Raw genomic sequence first — 20,846 nt, 5'->3', positions numbered from 1 at the left:
CATCATGGGTCTTACCACAAACACTGCCACCATCAGCTCCACTCAAGGCCCCCCTGTGGTTGGGGGGCAGCTGGTTAGGTGAAAACCCTGCACAAAAGCTGGTTTAATGCAGGGCCTCCTCACCAGGCTCTCAGGGCCTCACAAGACACTTCATTCTCTGCTCACTGTCACAGTAGACCACTGCATAGGGACAGCCACCTGTCCTGCTGATCACTACCCCCCTAAACAAGAGGGTGCCATGTGCTCAAGAGGATCTGTCACCAGAGTTAATACAAACACCATCAGATCTAAATTCAACCTGGGCCCCCTCCCCAGAAAGTCCCTTGCAGTAGAAGTACCACGAAGGGTAATCTTGCTCTATCCTCCATTCCCCACTGCTGCCAGGGTGTTATCTGTCTGAAGGCTTCACCCTGTGCCCTCGAAGGAGAGGGACTGTAGGTCCCCCTGAAGGGAGATGCTGACACAGAGACAGAACCATGAACAGTTTATTGGGGAGATATACAGGAGAGACAAAGCACAGGGTACAGGATGGGCAGGGAAAGCATTCAGACCACCAGGAAGAAACATTCATATCTTGACTAGATATAAACTCATTGGAGCCTGGTTGTTGGAGGTCAAGGAAGTCTTCAGATTACAAAATGATTACCCTGTAAGGCAAGAGGATTTGGGTTAGTACAATGGGAACTTATGTTTTCCTAAATGCTCTCTGCCTTCCATACTGTATCTGAGGCCTTGGATGAACACTTGGGTGTGTGGCCACATCTGTGAGTCTGTATGTAATAGACAATAACTGTCTTCACATCTCACATAGAAATATCTGATTGTACCTGTTCTCTTAACTATATTTTACTACATTGTGGCTAGGACCTGACATTTAATAGAAAAAAGGGGGGGCTCTTTGCCTTGTCTTTAAAATGAGAATTGCCACTACCGGGGCTGAGGTATTACACTCTTAGTGTATTTTATGGACTTAAACAAACACTTTTTGATGCTCATTGGCATTGGAGCTATTTTCATTTAAACAGTGAGAATGGTGAATGGTCAGAGCCCAGATTCTTTGCCAATTATTATTATTATTTTTCTTTTTTTTGACAGAGACAGAGAAAGCACAAACTTGTGAGCGAAGAGGGATGGGGGAGAAGGTGAGGGAGAGAGAGAATCCCAGATAGGCTCCAACTCCGCACCGAGCCCGACTTGGGCCTCAATCTCAAAAGCTCGAGATCATGACCTGAGCAGGAATCAAGATTCTGCTGCTTAACCCACTGAGTCGCCCAGGGGCCCCAGCAGGTTCTTTATGTACTTCAACTCCTATTGTTCTAGTGACCTCAGAATCCAATATGTTCTCTCTATGACAGATTAAAATAAAAGCTGAGGCCCTGAGAAGGCCCCACTGAGAGCTGGTATTTGGACTGAGAAATCTGGAATACAGGCAAATCTGGACACTGGGACTGAAGTCCCAGAGAAGTGCACAGCTATAGGCAGGGTGGTGACGCAGATGCGGAGGCCTGGTGACAGGGCTCCAGCTAGGGCTGCTCCTGGCCAACCCTGACTCTCCCACTAACAGTCTGACTCGGGCTGAGGCCAGGGCGGCCACCATTCACTGGTTCTCCGTCTTGTCTTCATGTTTTCTCGCTGCTGGACTTAAAGTCAGCCAGACAAGAATCCCCAAAGGCCAAGTTAAATTTCCAAATCTCCACAACACTCTTTCACATGGTTCAGAATTTTCAGAAATTCAGGGAAACAACGCTCTTCACAGACTATGAGTGAAGGGATTCATGGCAAAAACGACATTCTGAGACAAATAACGGCGTGATCCACACTGTGTGAGTGAACACATGCTGTAGTCAGTGTGGACAGCATGGTGTCTTCACACTCACTCTCAAGCTGCTGGCCTGCCAGGAACGACCTCACCCTCCCTGAGAGAAGCCCAGCCTCTCCCTGAGCACCTTGGGCCTTCTGGGCATCCACAACCTACTGTTTCTGTGTGACTCAGGGCTCCCTCCCTTCTTTCTGGATACATCTCTAGTTCTTCCCTTATACAGAACACACGGTCTATGTCCTGTCATCAGTGTGTCCCTCCCTTCTCTCAGACACACACCTTCAATTCCTCACATTAAGGCCTTATCCCTCCTGGAGCACAGAGCATCATCTCCATACCATATGTGTGTGAAACCTGCTGTGCCCAGCATTCGGAGAAGGGCAGGTCTCTGCCACCACAAGGAACCTACAACCCTCTCAGTATGACTGGAAGACAAGGTCCATCGATTCTAAGTACAGAACAACCAGAAGAAAGTTACCACGTCTTTAGCAGTCTTCACTCCCTCATGCCACGAGAGGCCTGTGGGCAGCACCGCTGGTCCTTGTGGAGGACGCTCCAGCATCTGTATCTGACCCACACCATGGAAAAGACAGAAGCTTCTCCACCTGGAAGTGACTGAGCAACATTCCAGCAAACCCTCTACACCTGCCTCCGGCATCTGCCACTTTTTCTTTCATTCTCACCTCCCAGACCAGACAAGAGCATTATCCACAAGTTTCTAAGCTACAGAGGACAAGGGCAGACCCCTACGCTAATGAACAATGAAGGGACCACTTCCCTGTGTCAGGCGTTTTATACAACTAAGGAAATGACAGCTTAAACCCTACACACTGCAGATGAAGTGAGAGGTGTTTCATCCCTCCCAGAACAACGTATGCGGATGCTGGATGTGTACGACGGTAAGAGACAGATGTCTGCCATTGTGCAAGGGAGACACTTCCTTTCCAACAATGGCAACTGCCCACTGCTTAGTGTGCGCAAATAGCCAGGCACAAGCACGTGTGTCCTGAAGAACTTCAGAATCATACAGCGTCCCCAGCCTGGTTTCCCCTTGAATGTCAAGCCCTGAACACAAACTCTGCCTTTGCTCCACTGACACAACCAGAAGGTGATGATCTGGAAATAGACGCCTGTAAGCTCTGCATGAAGACTTGCCACTTTGAACGGGAAACGACACCACACACAGACCCCAGGATATACCCAACACACAGAGGTCAGGACACTGTGCTGCCCAGAGAGGAACAGGACTCCAGAAATGGGTACAACTGAAAACGCCCCAGCATTTACTTGGTTCTTCTCTGGGACCTTCTTGGGCATGGTGCTGCTATTGTCCCCTTGAGCTCCACAGGCTTCTGATTGGGACCGAAGGCCGAGAAGGGACAGAGGTGGTTTCAGACTGACGATCACACAGGATTCAAGCCAACCCTCTACCCCTGCCCCAGCCTATTCCCCTCTCTCCTTCCGGAGGGTCCACTGTGTTTCTCACAGGACTCCCCGGACCCCTGTGGACGAAGGCGGGAACTGTCCATCACCCTCGCAGATACAACCACTCTTCCTGGGACATATGTTTCCAGAACTAATCTATAATGCTGGACAACTGGGGGTCTCCACATGTGAGACTGATGTGAAGGTTGTGCTTCGTCCAGCCCAGAGCCCAAAACATTGTGTCTGTGTAGTGCACCTGGGCAATGCTTCTATGTCTGTCCTCTGTGGAATGTCACTTTTCTGCTCCATAGTAGATGCCTGCTGCCCAGTTCTGTATGGTGAACCAGACAGTCCATGAGATGGACGTCAGACAAAGTGGAGGAATGTTACCATGTCCTCACTTGGGCTTATTGCTGCATTGCAAAGCCTTGTGGTACCACCTCTCCATCCTCTCCACCGACAGAAGTGGGTTTCAACTATGAATAAGCTCTATGACCCATGTCAATTCAGATCATCTCACCTTGTGGTGGAGGAACGAAGTGTGGCCGAGGCCCCCATGTCCACCACTGTGGAGGTGGATGAGGAGGAGGGAAGTCTGGTACATTCCACCCCATGTGGTAGGGCATACGGAGGAGCCCTGGGCAATGAGGGAACTCTCTCACACCTCTAGCAACCTGCAGAACAGACAAGAAAATATTTTAGCAAAACAGACAAAAGTTGCAACACCAAGAAAAGAAACCAAAAGAAAGAGCTCCCAGCATCCGGCTCCTTCTCCAATACCACCTTCCAGGAGAGCTGCATCATGCTAGAAAACTTACATGTCCCTCCCAGCTGGGGCCAGTACAATGAGGGGGGAGACGGCAATGGCTGTTACAGGAATAGCCTGTCACCACACATCACTGCCCATGTCGGCCCACATTATCCAGCAAGAAGTAGTGTCTTCAAGATGAAAAAGGATCATTGCAAACTAAAGCAGCACATTCCAGACACGGAGGCATCGACATCCTGAACAATACTTCCTCTATCCTCCTCAGACACCAGAGAAGATTTTGCTTTGGGCCGAATAGAGAGAATGTGACGAAACTGAATGCCCCTTCTCCACAAAGTTTCTGAGCCACTTGAGGGGAATCGTTGGCGTATAAGTCCCTGACTCTCCCCACGCTGCCTCGCTCCTGACAAAGGGGTCCTCTACTCTCTACAGTTTCTGTCCATGGCTACAAAGACACTTGAGGAATTAGGGCCTTGTGGTCTGACAGGGGCACTGGAAAAGTGTCGTCCGAGGGACATGATATCAAAAACCTTTATTTACACTGAGCAGCTGTGCTTGTCTTTTTTTTTTTTTTAAGATTTTATTTATTTGACAGACAGAGATCAGAAGCAGGCAGAGAGAGAGAGAGGAAGGGAAGCAGGCTCTCTGCTGAGCAGAGAGTCTGATGTGGGGCTTGATCCCAGCACATAGGATCATGACCTGAGCCTAAGGAGAGGCTTTAATGCATTGAGCCACACAGGCATCCCCTGTGGTTGTCTGAAAACACAGTCATTTGGAAATTTCAACCTACTGAGTTCCAGAGTAATTTTGTACAATGGGAAATGAAGATGGGAAGGCCATATGAGAGAATTCACAAAAGGGTATATGCTTCCCAGTGGAAAACTCCACACTTGTGATGAGAAAAGAAATCAACTCTCACAGTAACTTAGGACCCAATGACCTGCTCCTGGAAACCCAGCTGAAGGGCTGGGAGGCAGTGATCATGCACGTAATCACTGATGTCCCCCTTCAGAACGTGTGACCCAGTGTGCGATTATGACAGTGCACATAAGAGCTTTGACACTTCAAAATACTTGTAGAAAGGGTCTTAAGTGGGCTGGTTCTGCAAGGCACGTTTTCCAGCAGAAGTAAAATGGAGATGACTTGTGAAACATGCCCTGAGAACATTGCAGACTGCAAAGGAGACAGTATAAAATGCAGAGAGAGTTTTCCCCAGTTTCCGTTTGTGAGGATTACCAGACCCATCTATCCCCAGCATGAGCACAACACCAGTGCACCTGAACGTAACCTAAAGGGAGTCGGGGCTGGCCAGAGGACTTCACTGTGGAGGGAGGGGCCCTCCTCCCCCAGTTACTTCCCCGGAGTGCACTGTGGGCAGGCAGGGGTACACATCCGCACACACATCTTCCCCACCACCATGTTCCAATACTATAGCATCTGTGCCAGAACGGCTATCCGCCCCCTGGGTCTCACCTAGCACCTGGGGTGAAGAGATTCCATGGGGAAAACTACTGTCACCACATGTTAATATAGATCTGCACACCTCGACAGAGACAAGAGTGTGACACCAAGGATAATCAACTAAGGAAAAAACTCCATTCACGACAGGCCAGTATCTACAGCTGGGACCACACCTCCCCCATCACACAGCAAACAGAGCAGCTCCTTCTATACATTGAGAACAAACAAAATGATAGGCCCTGGAAAGCCTGTTGTCCACACGTGGAAGTGCATGTGCTTATGGGTCAACCGGAAGCCCACCAGCATCCCCCCTGAACAGCTCTGCTTCCCTCCCTGACAATGGGATCTCCTACACTCCACAAGGGCTGTCCATGGCCACAGACACCGCTGAGGAGATAGGAGGAGTGTCCGGAGTCCTGCAGAGGACCTGGAAGAGTGCTTTCTGAGAGTAACAGGACCCCTTTGAGTGAGCGAGACCAGCTCTGTGGATCTACGTCCCCGACATTCGGACAGTCCTTAGCTCAGGCACAGAGCAAATGCCTAGTCTTTGGTGCTGAGACCCACTGATGGGCTGATTCGATACCCCCAAATGGGAACCAGTGTGTCTGGAGAGCACAGGCAATGCTCCCAAGATGGGTCGGGAGAGACCCTATGAGTTGGCACAGCCATCAGACCCCATCAGAACCCGCTCATGGAAGCACGAGTAAAACACGTGTGAGGTGTGGGCCTTGCAGAGAGTCACTGGGATTCCCTCTTCAGGGCTGCTGCTCCAGGGGGTGTTTTCTATGACACACCTGGCACCTGCCAGAGTTCATCATCATCTCACCCAGGGGCTAACTGGAGGGATTCCAGCTGTCGTCTTCATCCACTCAGAAGGGACGCACGGGAGGTCACAGCTCACCTTCTCCACAAACACTCAAGCTGCCCAAAGCATGTGGGGCAAGTGTGACGCGGTCCCTGGCTTTTCCCATTTTCCATCTGAGGACCTCTGCAGATACCCTCCCAGGTTAGTCTCCTGACCCGAATACTAAAAATGCTCCAGCTCCCCGCAGGAAAGCAAACCACAAGGAGTCAGCCGGACTAGCTGACTTCACTGTGGGGTGAGATGTCACCCTCCTCGAGTTATGTACACAGACACATACACGCACGTCCACACACACACACACATACACACACAGATGCATGAGGTGAGCATCCTACCATCACGTGTCTCAAAGCATCTACAGCTTTGGGAGGAAGCACAAAATTGAAGATCTCTAATGGAGCAGGCGGAGGCTCCTGGGTGAACAGCGTGCACTCTGAAAGGGATGATCGCAGGACACACACCAAGGCCACAGGCTAGGACAGGGACCTGTCCACACTGCAATCCATTTCAGAAACGGACACAACTAAAAATGCCCAAGCACTTACCGTATGCATCTCTGGGTCGCTTTGAGGGCTAGTGCTGCTGTTCATCCTGGGAACCACTCTAGATGCTAGATCAGACAAAGGTCAGAGTTTTATATTGGTTTCGTGCCCTCCATGCCCTTCCTCTCCCCATCTTGCACTCTTTCCCACACTTGGGTCCCTTATCAGAGGGTTTCACCCGTGACTCAAGTGAGTCCTTTGCAACGAGAGACACCAGTCTCCTCTTGCCTGAGACACTCCAGGGCCCTGGTTCCAGTGTTTCTGTAAGTAACCCATCACGTGTAAACAGGTCGGGGTACAACTGGCTATCAACACTAAAATTGGGGTGCTCAACACACATCAGAAAAAAATCACTTTATCTTCATAGATTAAACACCTAAGTGAGAATAGCCTTGCGTGGGGACATCCACAAACCCTCAACATGAACAGCCCATGTTCTCTTCTCAGGCCACAGGTGAATGGTTCATTTGTCCATCCTGCATTTGGGACCTAGAATGCGTGACTGGCCAACAAATAAACATTTCAGGGAAGAAACAGACTTTGACATTTGTATAGTCACGAAAAAAGAAATCATAGACAGATTGAGCAATAAAGCTATGGCATTGCAACGATAACATGAGAGGAGTAAAATATATTTCATTGCTCAATATGGTCCTATAGATGACAAATAAAACAAAAATATAGAAACCTCCATAATGAGTAAATAAATGCCCTTTTTCACAAATAGTCTTTTTTTTTTTTGTCAAGGTACCACTGAGTCAAGGTGGAAAGGGCACTCGTCTCGCACCTTCTCAGGCTCAGCTCTTCCGAAGGGGGTAGCAGTGGGAAGGTGTGGAGTGGCGTGAGCTCCACCTGTCATGGGGGCAAGTGTCCTGCTGCCTGGGGACATATAAGAAAAGCAACCTCCTGTCACCCCTTCAGACAACCTGCAGGCTGGAGGTGGACACACAGCAATCACCCACAGGAACAGGAAGGACACCGTGTGGTTTCACAGCAGAAATCAGGCTGCTGCATTTCACATCGTGCTCCCTACCTTGCCACACAGGCTTCTGCGACTCAGGCCTTCCCGGCATCAGTTCCCGCCTCACGGATCCCACAGGCAGCATCTCCCTTTGCATCATGCGCAGTCTTGAACACAGAAAAAGAATGGACATCTCTAAGAATTACAACACCACGTCCTCTCCTAGGCAGTAAACAGCATAGCCGTCACCTTTCCAAACACCCGTAAAAACGCACGTCAAACTCTCGCACCTGTATTTCAGGCAGGCGTTCTCCCTGCTCTGCTGCATCATCCTTGTTTCCCAATACCGAGCCTTCATCTGCGGCAGAAAAAAAAAACACCCACCTTCAGTTGTGCCCGACTGTGCCGCAAACGAAGATGAGGAAAAGGAAAATACTTACCCAGTTAGCCAGAGCGTTCCTCTCTTGAACTGCGATCTGAAAAAGCCAACACACCAGAAACCCATGTTCAGGGCTCTAAGGGCCACGACCATCACCTGCAGGGGGCGCCAAGGGGTCAGTGTGTTGGACACAACTCCCATTACCTTGTGGTTGAAGGTGAGGTTAGACTCCTGCAGCTCTTCCCGCATTTCTTCCACTTCTTGTCTGTGAGGGGGACAATTGTTTTCTTCAGACAAAACCCAACACGGGGTGTGATTTTCAATCATCTGCCAATGTGGCCTCCTCCTCTTATCTGTCCCCTCATACAATTGATCCTGACACAGGAAACACTTTCACCTGACTATAATTGGACTGTGGGATCAAAGCTGTTCTTACAGCCTTTCCTTCATCATTTTTTTCTTTTGCCTGCGGGATCAAAACCGACAAAACTTCCTTACCCGTTTTCAATCTTTCCCTCAGTTATCACATGACAAATGTCTTTTGTCATGAAGCTCTATTCTCCTCTAACTTCTATCCTCGCTATGGTTCCCAGGTTTGCAAAGACCAGCACCATCAGATGCCACTACTGGGCTTATGGGAAAGACTCATCCTAGGACAAACTGTTTTCCTCCAAACACCACCTCAAGGACGCTGGTATGGAGCTAGTTTCCACAGTCAGGCCAACACTGGGGATCCGGATATGTTTAGTAACGTAATTGTTTTGTGCCTTATCTTCTGTGTCAGTTAATTCGCTCTGGATACATCCTCTGAATTTTAGTGTATATTACTTAATTGAGTCCTCAAAATGTACAAAGATTAACAATCCAAAGGGAGGGAGGAGTCAAGATGGTCGAGAAAAAGCAGGCTGAGATGACATCAGGTAGCAGGAGACGAGCTAAATAGCTTATCAAAACATTCCAAACACCTACAAATCCAACAGGAGATCGAAGAGAAAAAGAGCATCAATTTGAGAAACAGAAAATCGACTACTTTCTGAAAGGTAGGACCCACGGAGAAGTGAATCCAAAGCGACGCGAAGAGAGACCCTGGGGGGAGGGTCCGGCTTCTGACAAGCAACAGAGCACAAAACCAGGACTTTTAAAAGCGATGCGCACTGAGGGACGTCGCTCCAGAGGCTAAACCGGGCTGAAGCCCGTGCAGGGACAGCGTGCCCCCAGGTCCTGCAGGGTCACAGAAGGCCCGGGGGTGTCTGAGTGTCATAGAACACGCAGGTATTAGAGCAGGGAAGCCGGGAACAGAAAGAGATCCAAGGAGTGACCTCTCAACTCAGCGTTACCTTGAACCGTAATCCATGGCACAGGATCTGGGGAAATCCCCCCAAAAGAGCTCAGCGATCTAAGGGTTTCGGAGACTCCAGGTGGAGCTGTGTGCCAGAGACAGAGACACTTGGTCCCAGCCTGGGTGAGGTCTGAGCGCAGCCAGAGGCCAGGGAGAGGGAAATGATGAGTGCTTTTCCCTGAGGGCGCACTGAGGAATGGGTCCCTGAGCTCTCAGCTCCTCCAGGCCAGAGATTGGGAGGCCACCACTTTCATTACTGATCTCTGGAACTCTACGGAAAGTGTTCAGGAAACAAAATGTCCTGAAAGCGACCCCAGCGTATTACTTAGCCTGGCCTCTGGAAAGGGTGGTGCAATTCCGCCTGGGGCAAAGAGACCTGCGGATCACTACAACAGGCCCCTCCCTGAGAAGACCAACAAGAAATCCAGTCAAGACCAAGTTCACTTACCAAGGAGAACAGCGGAATACCAGAGGAGGCGAAAGCAAACCATGAATTCACGGCTTTCTCCTCATGATACAAAGTTAATTTTTTTAACTTTATTTTTTTTATCTTCAGCTAATTTTTTTTTAACTTTTACCGTATCTTCTTTTAACGTTTTTTAAACTTGTTTATCTTAACAATACTTTCCATTAAAAAAATCTTTTTCGAACCTTCATTATTATTGTTGTATGTTATCCTTCATTGTATCTAACTTCAGTTTCTGTATACACGTAGGGTTTTTTCTTCTAAAAAATTTGGGGTACAACTTCTTCTAATAGATGAAACTACACCCTAAATCTACCACCGGGCTTGTTCTACTCTCCAGGCTGAGCAATTCTTCTCCACTTTCTTTTTCTTTATTCTCCCAACCAACTTACATATCAACTCTTTCTTTAGAAATTTAAAAAAAAAATTCTTTTCATCTTAATAGTCATATTCTGTCCTTTCATTGTGTTTACTCTTATATATGTTTTCCATTCTTTAAAATTTTGGGAGGTAATTTCTTGTAAGAGACAAAAATACACCCAAAATTAAGTGAATGACCCTGTTCTAGTCACCAGTCTAATATGTATATATAATTTTCTTTTTTATATTATTTCATTATTTGTATTCTTTTAAAATTTTTTTCCCTGAACTTCCTTTTATCCCCTTTCTCTCCCACCATGATTTGGGGTCTCTTCTGATTTGGCTCAAGCACACTTTCCTGGGGTCTTTGCCACCCTTTTAGTATTTTATTTGCTCCTTCAAATATTCTTATCTGGACAAAGTGACAAGGTGGAAAAACTCACCACAAAAAAAAGAACAAGAGGCAGTACCGAAGGCTTGGGACCTAATCAATATGGACATTGGCAATATGTCAGATCTAGAGTTCAAAATGACGATTCCCAAGGTTCTAGCCACGCTCTAAAGAGGCATGGAAGATATTAAAGAAACCCTATCTGGAGATATAAAAGCCCCTTCTGGATAAATAAAAGAACCACAGTTTAACCATGTTGAAATCAAAAAAGCTATTAAAGAGGTGCAATCAAAGATGGAGGCTCTTACTGCTAGGATAAATGAGGCAGAAGAAAGAATTAGTGATATAGAAGACCAAATAACAGAGAATAAAGAAGCTGAGCAAAAGAGAGACAAACAACTACAGGACCACTTGGGGAGTATTCCAGAGATAAGTGATACCATAAGACAAAACAACATTAGAATAACTGGGATTCCAGAAGGAGAAGAAGAGAGAGCAGAGCAGAAGGTCTATTGGAGAGAATTATTGGAGAGAATTTCCCTAATATGGCAAAGGGAGCAAGCATCAAAATCCAGGAGGTGTAGAGAACCCCCCTCGAAATCAATAAGAATAGGTCCACAACCCGTCATCTAATAGTAAAATTTACAAGTCTTAGCAACAAAGAGAAAATCCTGACAGCACCCCGGGACAAGAAGTCTGTAACATACAATGGTAAAAATATTAGATTGGAAGCAAACGTATCCAAAGTGACCTGGCAGACCAGCAAGGAATGGCAAGATATATTCAGAGCAATAAACGAGAACAATATGCAGCCAAGAATACTATATCCAGCTAGACTATCATTGAAAATAGAAGGAGAGGTAAAAACATTCCAGGACAAACAAAAACTGAAAGAATTTGCAAACACCAAACCAGCTCTACAAAAAATATTGAAAGTAGTCCTCTAAGCAAAGAGAGAGCCTAAAAAGTTGTAGATCAGAAAGGAACAGAGACAACATACAGTAACAGTCATCTTACAGGCAATACAAGGGCACTAAATTTATATCTCTCAATAGTTCCCCTGAATGTAAATGGGTTAAATGCCCCAATCAAAAGACACAGGGTATCAGAATGGATAAAAAAAAAAATACCCAACCATATGCTGCCTACAAGAAACTCATTTTAGACCCTAAGACACATCCAGATTTAAAGCGAGGGTGTGGAAAACAATTTACCATGCTAATGAAAATCAGAAGAAAACTGGAGTGGCAATCCTTCTATCAGATCAATTAGATTTTATGCCAAAGACTATAATAAAAGAGATGAGGAAGGACACTATATTATACTCAAAGGGTCTCTCCAACAAGAAGATCTAACAATTTTAAATATCTATGCCCCTGACATGGGAGCAGCCAACTATATAAACCAATTAATAACAAAATCAAAGAAAGACATCAACAATAATACAAGAAGAGTAGGGGACTTTAACACTCTCCTCACTGAAATGGACAGATCATGCAAGCGAAAGATGAACAAGGAAATAAATGCCTTAAATGACACACTGGACCATCACAGATGTATTCAGAACATTCCATCCCAAAGCAACAATACATATTCTTCTCTAATGCACATGGAACATTCTCCAAAATAGATCACATTCTGGGTCATAAATCAGGCCTCAACCGGTATCAAAAGATTGCGATCATCCCCTGCATATTTTCAGACCACAAAGCTCTGAAGCTAGAACTCAATCACAAGAGGAAAGTTGGAAGGAACTCAAATGACAGAGAAAGGAAGCTAAAGAGCATCCTATTAAAGAATGGATGGGTCAACCAGGAAAATAAAGAAGAATTGAAAAAAAAATTCATGGAAACAAATGACAATGAAAACACAATGGTTCAAAATCTGTGGGACACAGCAAAGGCAGTGCTGAGAGGAAAATATATAGCGATACAAGCCTTTCTCAAGAAATAACCTAACCCTACACCTAAAGGAGCTGGAGAAAGAACACCAAAGAAAACCTAAACTCAGCAGGAGAAGAGAAATCATAAAGATCAGAGCAGAAATCAATGAAATAGAAACAAACAGGGGCGCCTGGGTGGCTCAGTGGGTTGGGCCTCTGCCTTCAGCTCAGGTCATAATCCCAGGGTCCCAGGATCGAGCCCCGCATCGGGCTCTCTGCTCAGCGGGAAGCCTGCTTCCTCCTCCCTCTCTCTGCCTGCCTCTCTGCCTACTGCCTACTTGTGATCTCTCTCTCTGTCAAATAAATACTTAAAATCTTTCAAAACAAACAAACAAACAAACAAATAAACAAAACAATAGAACAAATCAATGAAACTAGGAGCTGGTTCTCTGAAAGAATTAATAAGATTGATAAACCCCTGGCCACACCTATCAAAGGAAAAGAAAAAAGGACCCAAATTAATAAAATCACAAATGAAAGAGGAGAAATCAAACCAACACCAAAGAAATACAAACAATTATAAGAACATATTATGAGCAACTCTTTGCCAACAAATTTGACAATCTGGAAGAAGTGGGTGTACTAGTAGAGACAATATTATCTACCACAAGTGAGCCAGGAAGAAATAGAAAACCTTAACAGACCCATAACCAGTAGGGAGACTGAAATAGTCATCAAAAATATCCAAACAAATAAAAGCCCAGGGCCAGATTGCTTCCCAGGGGAATTCTATCAAACATTTTAAAGAAGAATTAATTCCTATTGTCCCGAAACTGTTCCAAAAAACTGAAATGGTAGGAAACCTTCCAAACTCGTTTTATGAGGCCTGCATCACCTTGATCCCCAAACCAGACAAGGATCCCATCCAAAAAGAGAATTACAGATCAAGATCCTTGATGAACACAGATGCAAGAATTCTCACCAAAATACTAGCCAATAGGATCCAAGAGTACATTAAAACGATTATTCTCCACCACCACCAAGTGGGATTTATTCCAGGGCTGCAAGGTTGGTTCAACATCCGCAAATCAATTAATGTGATACAATACATTAAGAAAAGAACAAGAACCACATGATACTCTCAATAGATGCTGAAAAAGCATTGGACAAAGTATAGCATTCCTTCCTCATCAGAACACTTCAAAGTGTAGGGATAGAGAGCACATATCTCAATATTATCAAAGCCATCTATGGAAAACCCACTGCAAATATCATTCTCAATGGAGAAAAACTGAGAGCTTTTCCGCTAAGGTCAGGAACACGGCAGGGATGTCCATTATCACCACTGCTATTCAACATAGTACTAGAAGTCCACGCCTCAGCAATCAGACAACAAAAAGATATCAAAAACATCCAAATCGGCCAAAGAAAAAAAAAAAAAGTCAAACTCTCACTCTTTGCAGATGATATGATACTATATGTGGAAACCCCAAAAGACTTCACTCCAAATCTGCTAGAACTTGTACAGGAATTCAGTAAAGTGTCAGGATATAAAACCGATGCACAGAAATCAGTTGCATTGCTTTACACAACAACAAGACAAAAGGACGAAAATTAAGGAGTCAACCCCATTTACAACTGCACCAAAACCCACAAGATAATTAGGAATACAACTAAGCAAAGAGGCAAAGAATCTATACTAAGAAAACTCTAAAGTACTCATGAAAGAAATTGAGGAAGACACAAAGAAATGGAAAAAGGTTCCATGCACCTGGATTGGAAAAACAAATATTATGAAAATGTCTTTGCTACCTAAAGAAATTCACACATTTAATGCAATCCCTATCAAAATCCCATCCATTTTTTTTTCAAAGAAATGGAACAAATAATCCTAAAATTTATATGGAACCAGAAAAAACCTCGAATAGCCAAAGCAATATTGAAAAAGAAAGCCAAAGTTGGTGGCATCACAATTCTGGAATTCAAGCTCTGCTACAAAGCTGTCATCATCAAGACAGAATGGTACTGGAACAAAAACTGACACATAGATCAATGGATCAGAAGAGAGAACCCAAAAATACACCCTCAACTCTATGGTCAACTAATCTTCAACAAAGCAGGAAAGAACGTCCAATGTCCAAATGACAGTCTCTTCAACAAATGGTGTTGGGAAAATTGGACAGCCACATGCATTAAAATGAAACTGGACCATTTCCTTACACTACACAGGAAAATAGACTCAAAATGGACGAAGGACGTCAATGTGAGAAAGGAATCCATCAAAATCATTGAGGAGAATACAGGCAACAACATCTTCAACCTCAACCACAGCAACTTCTTCCTAGAATCATCATCAAAAGGGAGGAAATCAAAGGCAAAAACAAACTATTGGAACGTCATCAAGACCAAAAGCTTCTGCACAGCAAAGGAAACAGTTAACAAAACCAAAAGACAACTGACAGAATGGGAGAAGATATTGGCAAACAACATATCAGATAAAGGGGTAGGATCCAAAATCTATAAAGAGCTTCAGAAACTCAACACCCAAAGAACAAATAATCCAATCAAGAAATGGCAGAGGACATGAACAGACATTTCTGCAAAGACATCCAGATGGCCAACAGACACATGAAAAATTGCTCCACATCACTCGGCATCAGGGAAATTCAAATCAAAACCACAATGAGATACCACCTCACACTAGTCAGAATGGCTAAGATTAACAAGTCAGGAAATGACAGATGCTGGCGAGGATGCATAGAAAAAGGAACACTCTTACACTTTTGGTGGAAATGTAAGCTGGTACAACCAACTCTGGAAAACAGCATGGTGGTTTGTCAAAAAGCTGAAAATAGAGCTACCCTATGACCCAGAAATTGCACTACTGGCTATTTACCCTAATGATACAAACGTAGTGATCTGAAGGGCCACGTGTACCTGAATGTTTATAGCAGCAATGTCCACAATAGCCAAATGACGGAAAGGACCTAGATGTCCATCAACAAATGAGTGGATAAAGAAGATGTGGTATATATATATATACAGTGGAATACTATGAAGCCATCAAAAGAAATATCTTGCCATTTGCGACGACGTGCATGGAACTAGAGGGAATTATCCTTATCGAAAGAAGTCGACCGGATAAAGACAACTATCATAGAGTCTCCCTGACATGAGGAAGTGGAGATGCAACGTGGGGGGTTGTGGAGTAGGAAAAGAATAAATGAAACAAGATGTCACAAAATAAACTGAGGGATTCTGGGGGGAAGGTTGTAGGGAGAGGATGGTGGGGTTATGGACACTGGGGAGGGTATGAGCTATGGTGAGTGCTGTGAAGTGTGTAACCCTGGTGAATAACAGACCTGTACCCCTGGGGCTAAGAATACATCATAGGTTTATAAGAAAATTAAAAAATTTAAAAAAAAATCCAAAGGGAACTTTTCAGGAGCCAATAGTATGTAGTGTCTGAACTTACCTGTACTTCTCCATTTCTTCTTCAGTTACTTTCAGATATTTATCGGCAGCTAACAGCTCATTCTTAGTTGCATTCAATTCATACAGTTTCTCTTCTAGCTTCCTAAGATGGGAGAGATATATACATTGTCCAGTAGCCACGGTCCTGAATTTTTGCCATTTATTCTTCTAGCACACTTGATGGCCTATGTTGGAATGTCCCTGCTAAAAGCACAGACTGACAACACAACAGGGAAATGAATGAAGGCCCCATTTAGTGTTGAAGAAACATCGAACTTTTGCTGCTGGCCAAGCTCCCTGCAATCGGGGCTGTCTTTTTACTTGTCTACTTTAATTCATTCACCATGTCACCAAATAATATTGCACTCTGTGCCCTCTTGGAATGCGTCTTTGGTTTGAGATGGTGAAGGCTCATTTCAATTCAAAGTGAAAAGCCAAGCCTGACGAGCTACACTCATTAGGATGAATAGGGGCCCATCATTAGTCTCTGTGGGGAGCCCTGATCCTCAGACCAAGGCTGTGCCCCCACATTCAGCCCAAAGGAACTTCCAGAATATGGCTTCACTGGTATGGAAACTCACTCCCACACATCTCTAGGCTTTAGAAGTACAACCCCTAGCCCCTTGTGAAAGATCCTAGTATAGGAAAAGGCCAATCTTAGTGCCGAAAATATGTCCTCATATAATCCATGTGAACTGTCACATACTCAGGGTGTTATCTCAGTGGAACATAGTTCAGATGTAAATCTGTCAACTCCAGTGACTCTACCTTTATTTAAAAAAAAAAAAAGATTTTATTTATTTATTTGAGAGAGAGAGATCTCAAGTATGCAGTGAGGTAGGCAGAGGGTGGTGGGGGGGAAGCAGGCTATCCACTGAGCAGAGAACCCAATGCTGGGCTCCATCCCAGGGGGACCATGAACTCAGCCGAAAGCAGAGGCTCTAACCTACTGAACCACCCAGGCCCCCCAAGTCAACCTTCTTGACCAAAACCAGCTTCATGGATGGTGAAGGCAGCAAACGGTGATGCTTAGAATGTTTGGTCTGCTGGGCTGCCCTCAACTCTTTTGTTCATGGTGTTCATTCACAAGGTTTCAACAGGACACTTGTCAAGAATCTCATGCAGAAAGACTTAGGGATAGACAAAAGCTCTAGAAAGAGAAGGACAGGAGCATCTGCTTCTGGTCTCTCAACCATCCTTCAGCAAATGTCTTCTGGAGCGGCAGTCAGTGTGTGGCTCAGGGATATGGTGTTGAAGAGAGAAAGGTGGTCAGGACATTGGGCCTGCCCCAAGAAGGTCCTGAAGTACGTAAATTAAAAGTAAGACTCCTTTCTTTGCCTGAATTGTGTTCTAACAGCAGAAATAAAAGTAATGAAATATTCTTATTATTAAAATTAATATTATTTCAAAGATTGATTTGAGAGAAGGAAAGAGTGAGGGGAGTGGGTCTTTACCAATGAACAGAACCCAAGTGCCTGTGAGAGAGTGGCCCCCACTCCCGATGTGGGAAGGAATAACACAAAGCTGAGTCTCCAGGGTAGACAGGGAACAGCTTTGCTTTTCCACATGAATGAGGGACTCCAACGTCCTTATCTCTCCTGAGAAATAAAAGGACACACTGGACAAGAGAGCAAACTTGTGAGTGAATGCACACAATTTCTAAAGAGCACATGAAGAAACATGATAATCAGATGGAGAAAAAGGAAGCCTAGGAGAAGGCCAGCCTGGCAGTGGGAGCCAGTTTCCGGAGGACACATCAGTGAATTCTAGAACAGGCGAGTGAATACAAAGTAAATGAATAAGCAACCTTTTGGGGACAGTTTGGAATGCAACAAGTGAAGCTCTCATCCAGCCAGCAAAGATGAGACTTAGTGAAAATGCAGGCTTTGGTTGGGATCTAAGAGACATACACCTAGAAAATCGTGTGGAGGGGCACCAGGATGGCTCAGTAATTATCTGCTTAAAAGTATTTGGTACAGGTCATGATCCCAGGGTCCTGCAATAGAGCCCCACACTGGACTCCCTGTTTGGCGGGAAGCCTGCTTCTCCCTCTCACACTCCCCCTGCTTGTGATCTCTCTCTCGCGGTGTCTCTTTCTGTCAAATAGATAAATAAAATCTCTTGAAAGAAAGAAAGAAAGAAAGAAAAAAAGAAAATCAGGTGGTCAGGAAATACCCTGGCCTTCTAAGGTATTGGGCTGCAGCGAAAGATCTCAGTTGTACACCAGATAAAGGGACACAGTATTGCTGGAGCCCCAGCACACTTCCCACAAAGAAACTTTCCCTGTTTCTGCAGGAAGAGAATTCCATTTTTCTCTCCATGTTCTGGACCCAAGTCTCATACTGAACAAGAAATGGACCTAATGCAGGAGTGGTCAGAGCATGTGATGAGAGTTAAAATGAAAGGGAAATGTAGACTGATCCAGAGGGGATCCATGTATCAAAGTGATTAATGCTGGTACCTTCCCCCTTCTTCCCCAATGAATCACACAATAACATGTGGCAAGTCATTAGAACAGAAAGGAAAATTCAGGTTACACAAATCAAGACAGGAAGGGCAGGCACAATTCTACAGAATACATTTGGCAAAAGTACACAAAGATCCAATTCCAGAAGATCCAAATACTTGCCGCCACGAAAATTCATACAACAATATCTATGACAACACAGCAATGGCTTACTCTTCTGCAGTCAGTTTTCGGTTTTCAGAGAACTCCACCACCATATCCAATTTTTTTTTTTTAGCAGGTTCAATTCTGCTTCTTTAGAACTCAGGGCATTACACTGGTCTTCCAGGAATGTTTTCCTTTCTGTAAAGGATGAGTTTAATTTTCTATGTTTGTGTCATGACCTGAGAACTTGGGTTCAATGGGGAAAGGAGAAGGGCAAGGCTGTGCAGGCAGAAAGGCATTCTCTCCCTGCCCGATGCAAACTCATTGCCACCATATGGAGATTTCATCCCCCAAAACAAGGTACCTTTCAGTTCTTGGTTTTTTGATGTCAAGGCTCTCAACTCTTGATCCGCCAGTGCATCTTGGGCCTTTAAGATAGATTTGAGAAAAGACATATGAGGGCACCTAACAGGACAGGATCATGGAGGGCAACAAAGAAAGCCCTTGAGGCATAAATGGAATAAGGGGCAAGTAAAGAAACTAGTTCATGTCAAAAACCGCACAAATGGCTTTCTTAGAGGAACTGATATAAAATAATATTCTACTATACATATTGGGCTTGCTATCATCCTTCACTGCTCACGTATTTTGTGGGATTTTCTATGTAACTTGGAGGGCAGCGCTGAGTGATGTGATGATTACCCAGCTGTGAAATAAACCATACTTCCTAGGCCTTGAAATTGCAAATCTCATCGGGGTGGTCCTAAGTGAAATCACAGCTCACGGTTCAGTAGAGGTTGCTGTTCCCAGACGCCCACACTCTACTGCGCAAACAGCACAAGGAGTACACTGCACTCACCTCACCCAAATAAATCAAAAGCCTCCCAAACCACATTATAGTACAACTAACACCTAACTTTTACCACATCCACATTCTTAATATTCTTTTCTCTCTGAGCTTGTAAGAGAGCCTGTTTACAATGAAGGGAGTCCTTCAAATTTTCATTAATCTCTTCCACCTTTTTGATGTTCTCCTTCAAGAAAACATATTGAATGAGTTACAGTGATTCATTCCTTGGGGCACCTGGGTTGCACCTGGGTGGCCCAGTCTGTGGAGTGTCTGACTCCTGCTTTCGTTTGCCTCAAGTCCTGATCTCAGGGTCATGGGATTGATCCCCGCATCAGGCGAAACACTCGGCACGGTGTCAGCTTGGCATTCTCTCTCTGTCTCCTTCAGACCCCTCCCCTCACTCTTTCCTTCTCTCAAATCAATCTTTGAAATAATAATAATTTTAATAATAATAATAATAATATTTTATTACTTTTATTTCTGCTGTTAGAACACAATTCAGGCAAAGAAAGGAGTCTTACTTTTAATTTACGTACTCCAGCAAGGGAACGCTTATGTTCTCTCTTCGTTTCTGCTTGCTTCTTTGCTTCCCTGGCCTACAAAAAATATGAAAAAGAATCAGAAGTCCAAAATAGCATGTTAAAGAAACGTATATTTGTGTCTCTCCTTTTGTGACAAAGAAAGAGGCAGTACTCTACATTTGTGAAGCTTCTCTTACTCAAGGACCATTTCTGGGTTGCATGATATAGATCGATAGAATGAACTACCAGAGGGTAAGTAACCAATATGAAATCACACAAAAATATTTGAAAGGGCACACATACCTTCTCCTCCCAACTCGCTATGTTTTTTTCAAGATCCCTGTTTTCGTTTTTAAGGTTATTAATCTTCATCTTGATTTGGTCTAAAGTAACTGAAAGGAGAAAAAAAGAATTTTAAGATAATTAGCAAAAACAGCGACATTGAATAATCCCAATATATTAGCACCAGAGTACATTCTCTGACACTTGGGTGTCACTAACTTGCTAGCATTCCCATTGTGCCTGAAGGAAGCATGTTGTAGCAGCATTTGAAACCTAAGACATTCTATATCAGTGAGATTCCTACTTAAAATGTTTTTCAAACATAAAAAAAGAAACAATCGAAAGCTTTCTCATTTTTCTCCCACCTGTAAGCACCATTCTTGGAAAATTCAAACCTTGCATATGCTAATGTCATCGCCAGAGATGTGACCGAAAAATCAAGCATCCTA

At 44.5% G+C, this 20,846-nt stretch overlaps 1 protein-coding gene across 1 annotated transcript; it reads right to left on the bottom strand.

Moving 5' to 3' along the window:
• Positions 1-507: 507 nt before the first annotated feature.
• LOC123390717 (transport and Golgi organization protein 1 homolog) lies at positions 508-18,864 on the bottom strand. Its single transcript, XM_045075212.1, has 9 exons — positions 18,814-18,864; positions 16,135-16,236; positions 8,426-8,486; positions 8,283-8,318; positions 8,133-8,200; positions 7,915-8,009; positions 6,885-6,949; positions 3,765-3,918; positions 508-647 (listed from the first exon to the last, which is right to left on the bottom strand). The coding sequence occupies exons 1-9, from the start codon at positions 18,855-18,857 to the stop codon at positions 643-645; spliced, it is 630 nt and encodes a 209-aa protein (XP_044931147.1). The 5' UTR covers positions 18,858-18,864; the 3' UTR covers positions 508-642.
• Between the last annotated feature and the right edge of the window lie 1,982 nt (positions 18,865-20,846).

Source organism: Mustela putorius, unplaced genomic scaffold (assembly GCF_011764305.1).
Source record: "Mustela putorius furo isolate JIRA1106 unplaced genomic scaffold, ASM1176430v1.1 tig00000139_pilon_pilon_pilon, whole genome shotgun sequence".
Lineage (NCBI taxonomy): Eukaryota > Metazoa > Chordata > Mammalia > Carnivora > Mustelidae > Mustela > Mustela putorius.
The sequence above is the reverse complement of the archived record's forward strand: the minus strand, read 5'-3'. Positions and strand labels throughout refer to the sequence as shown.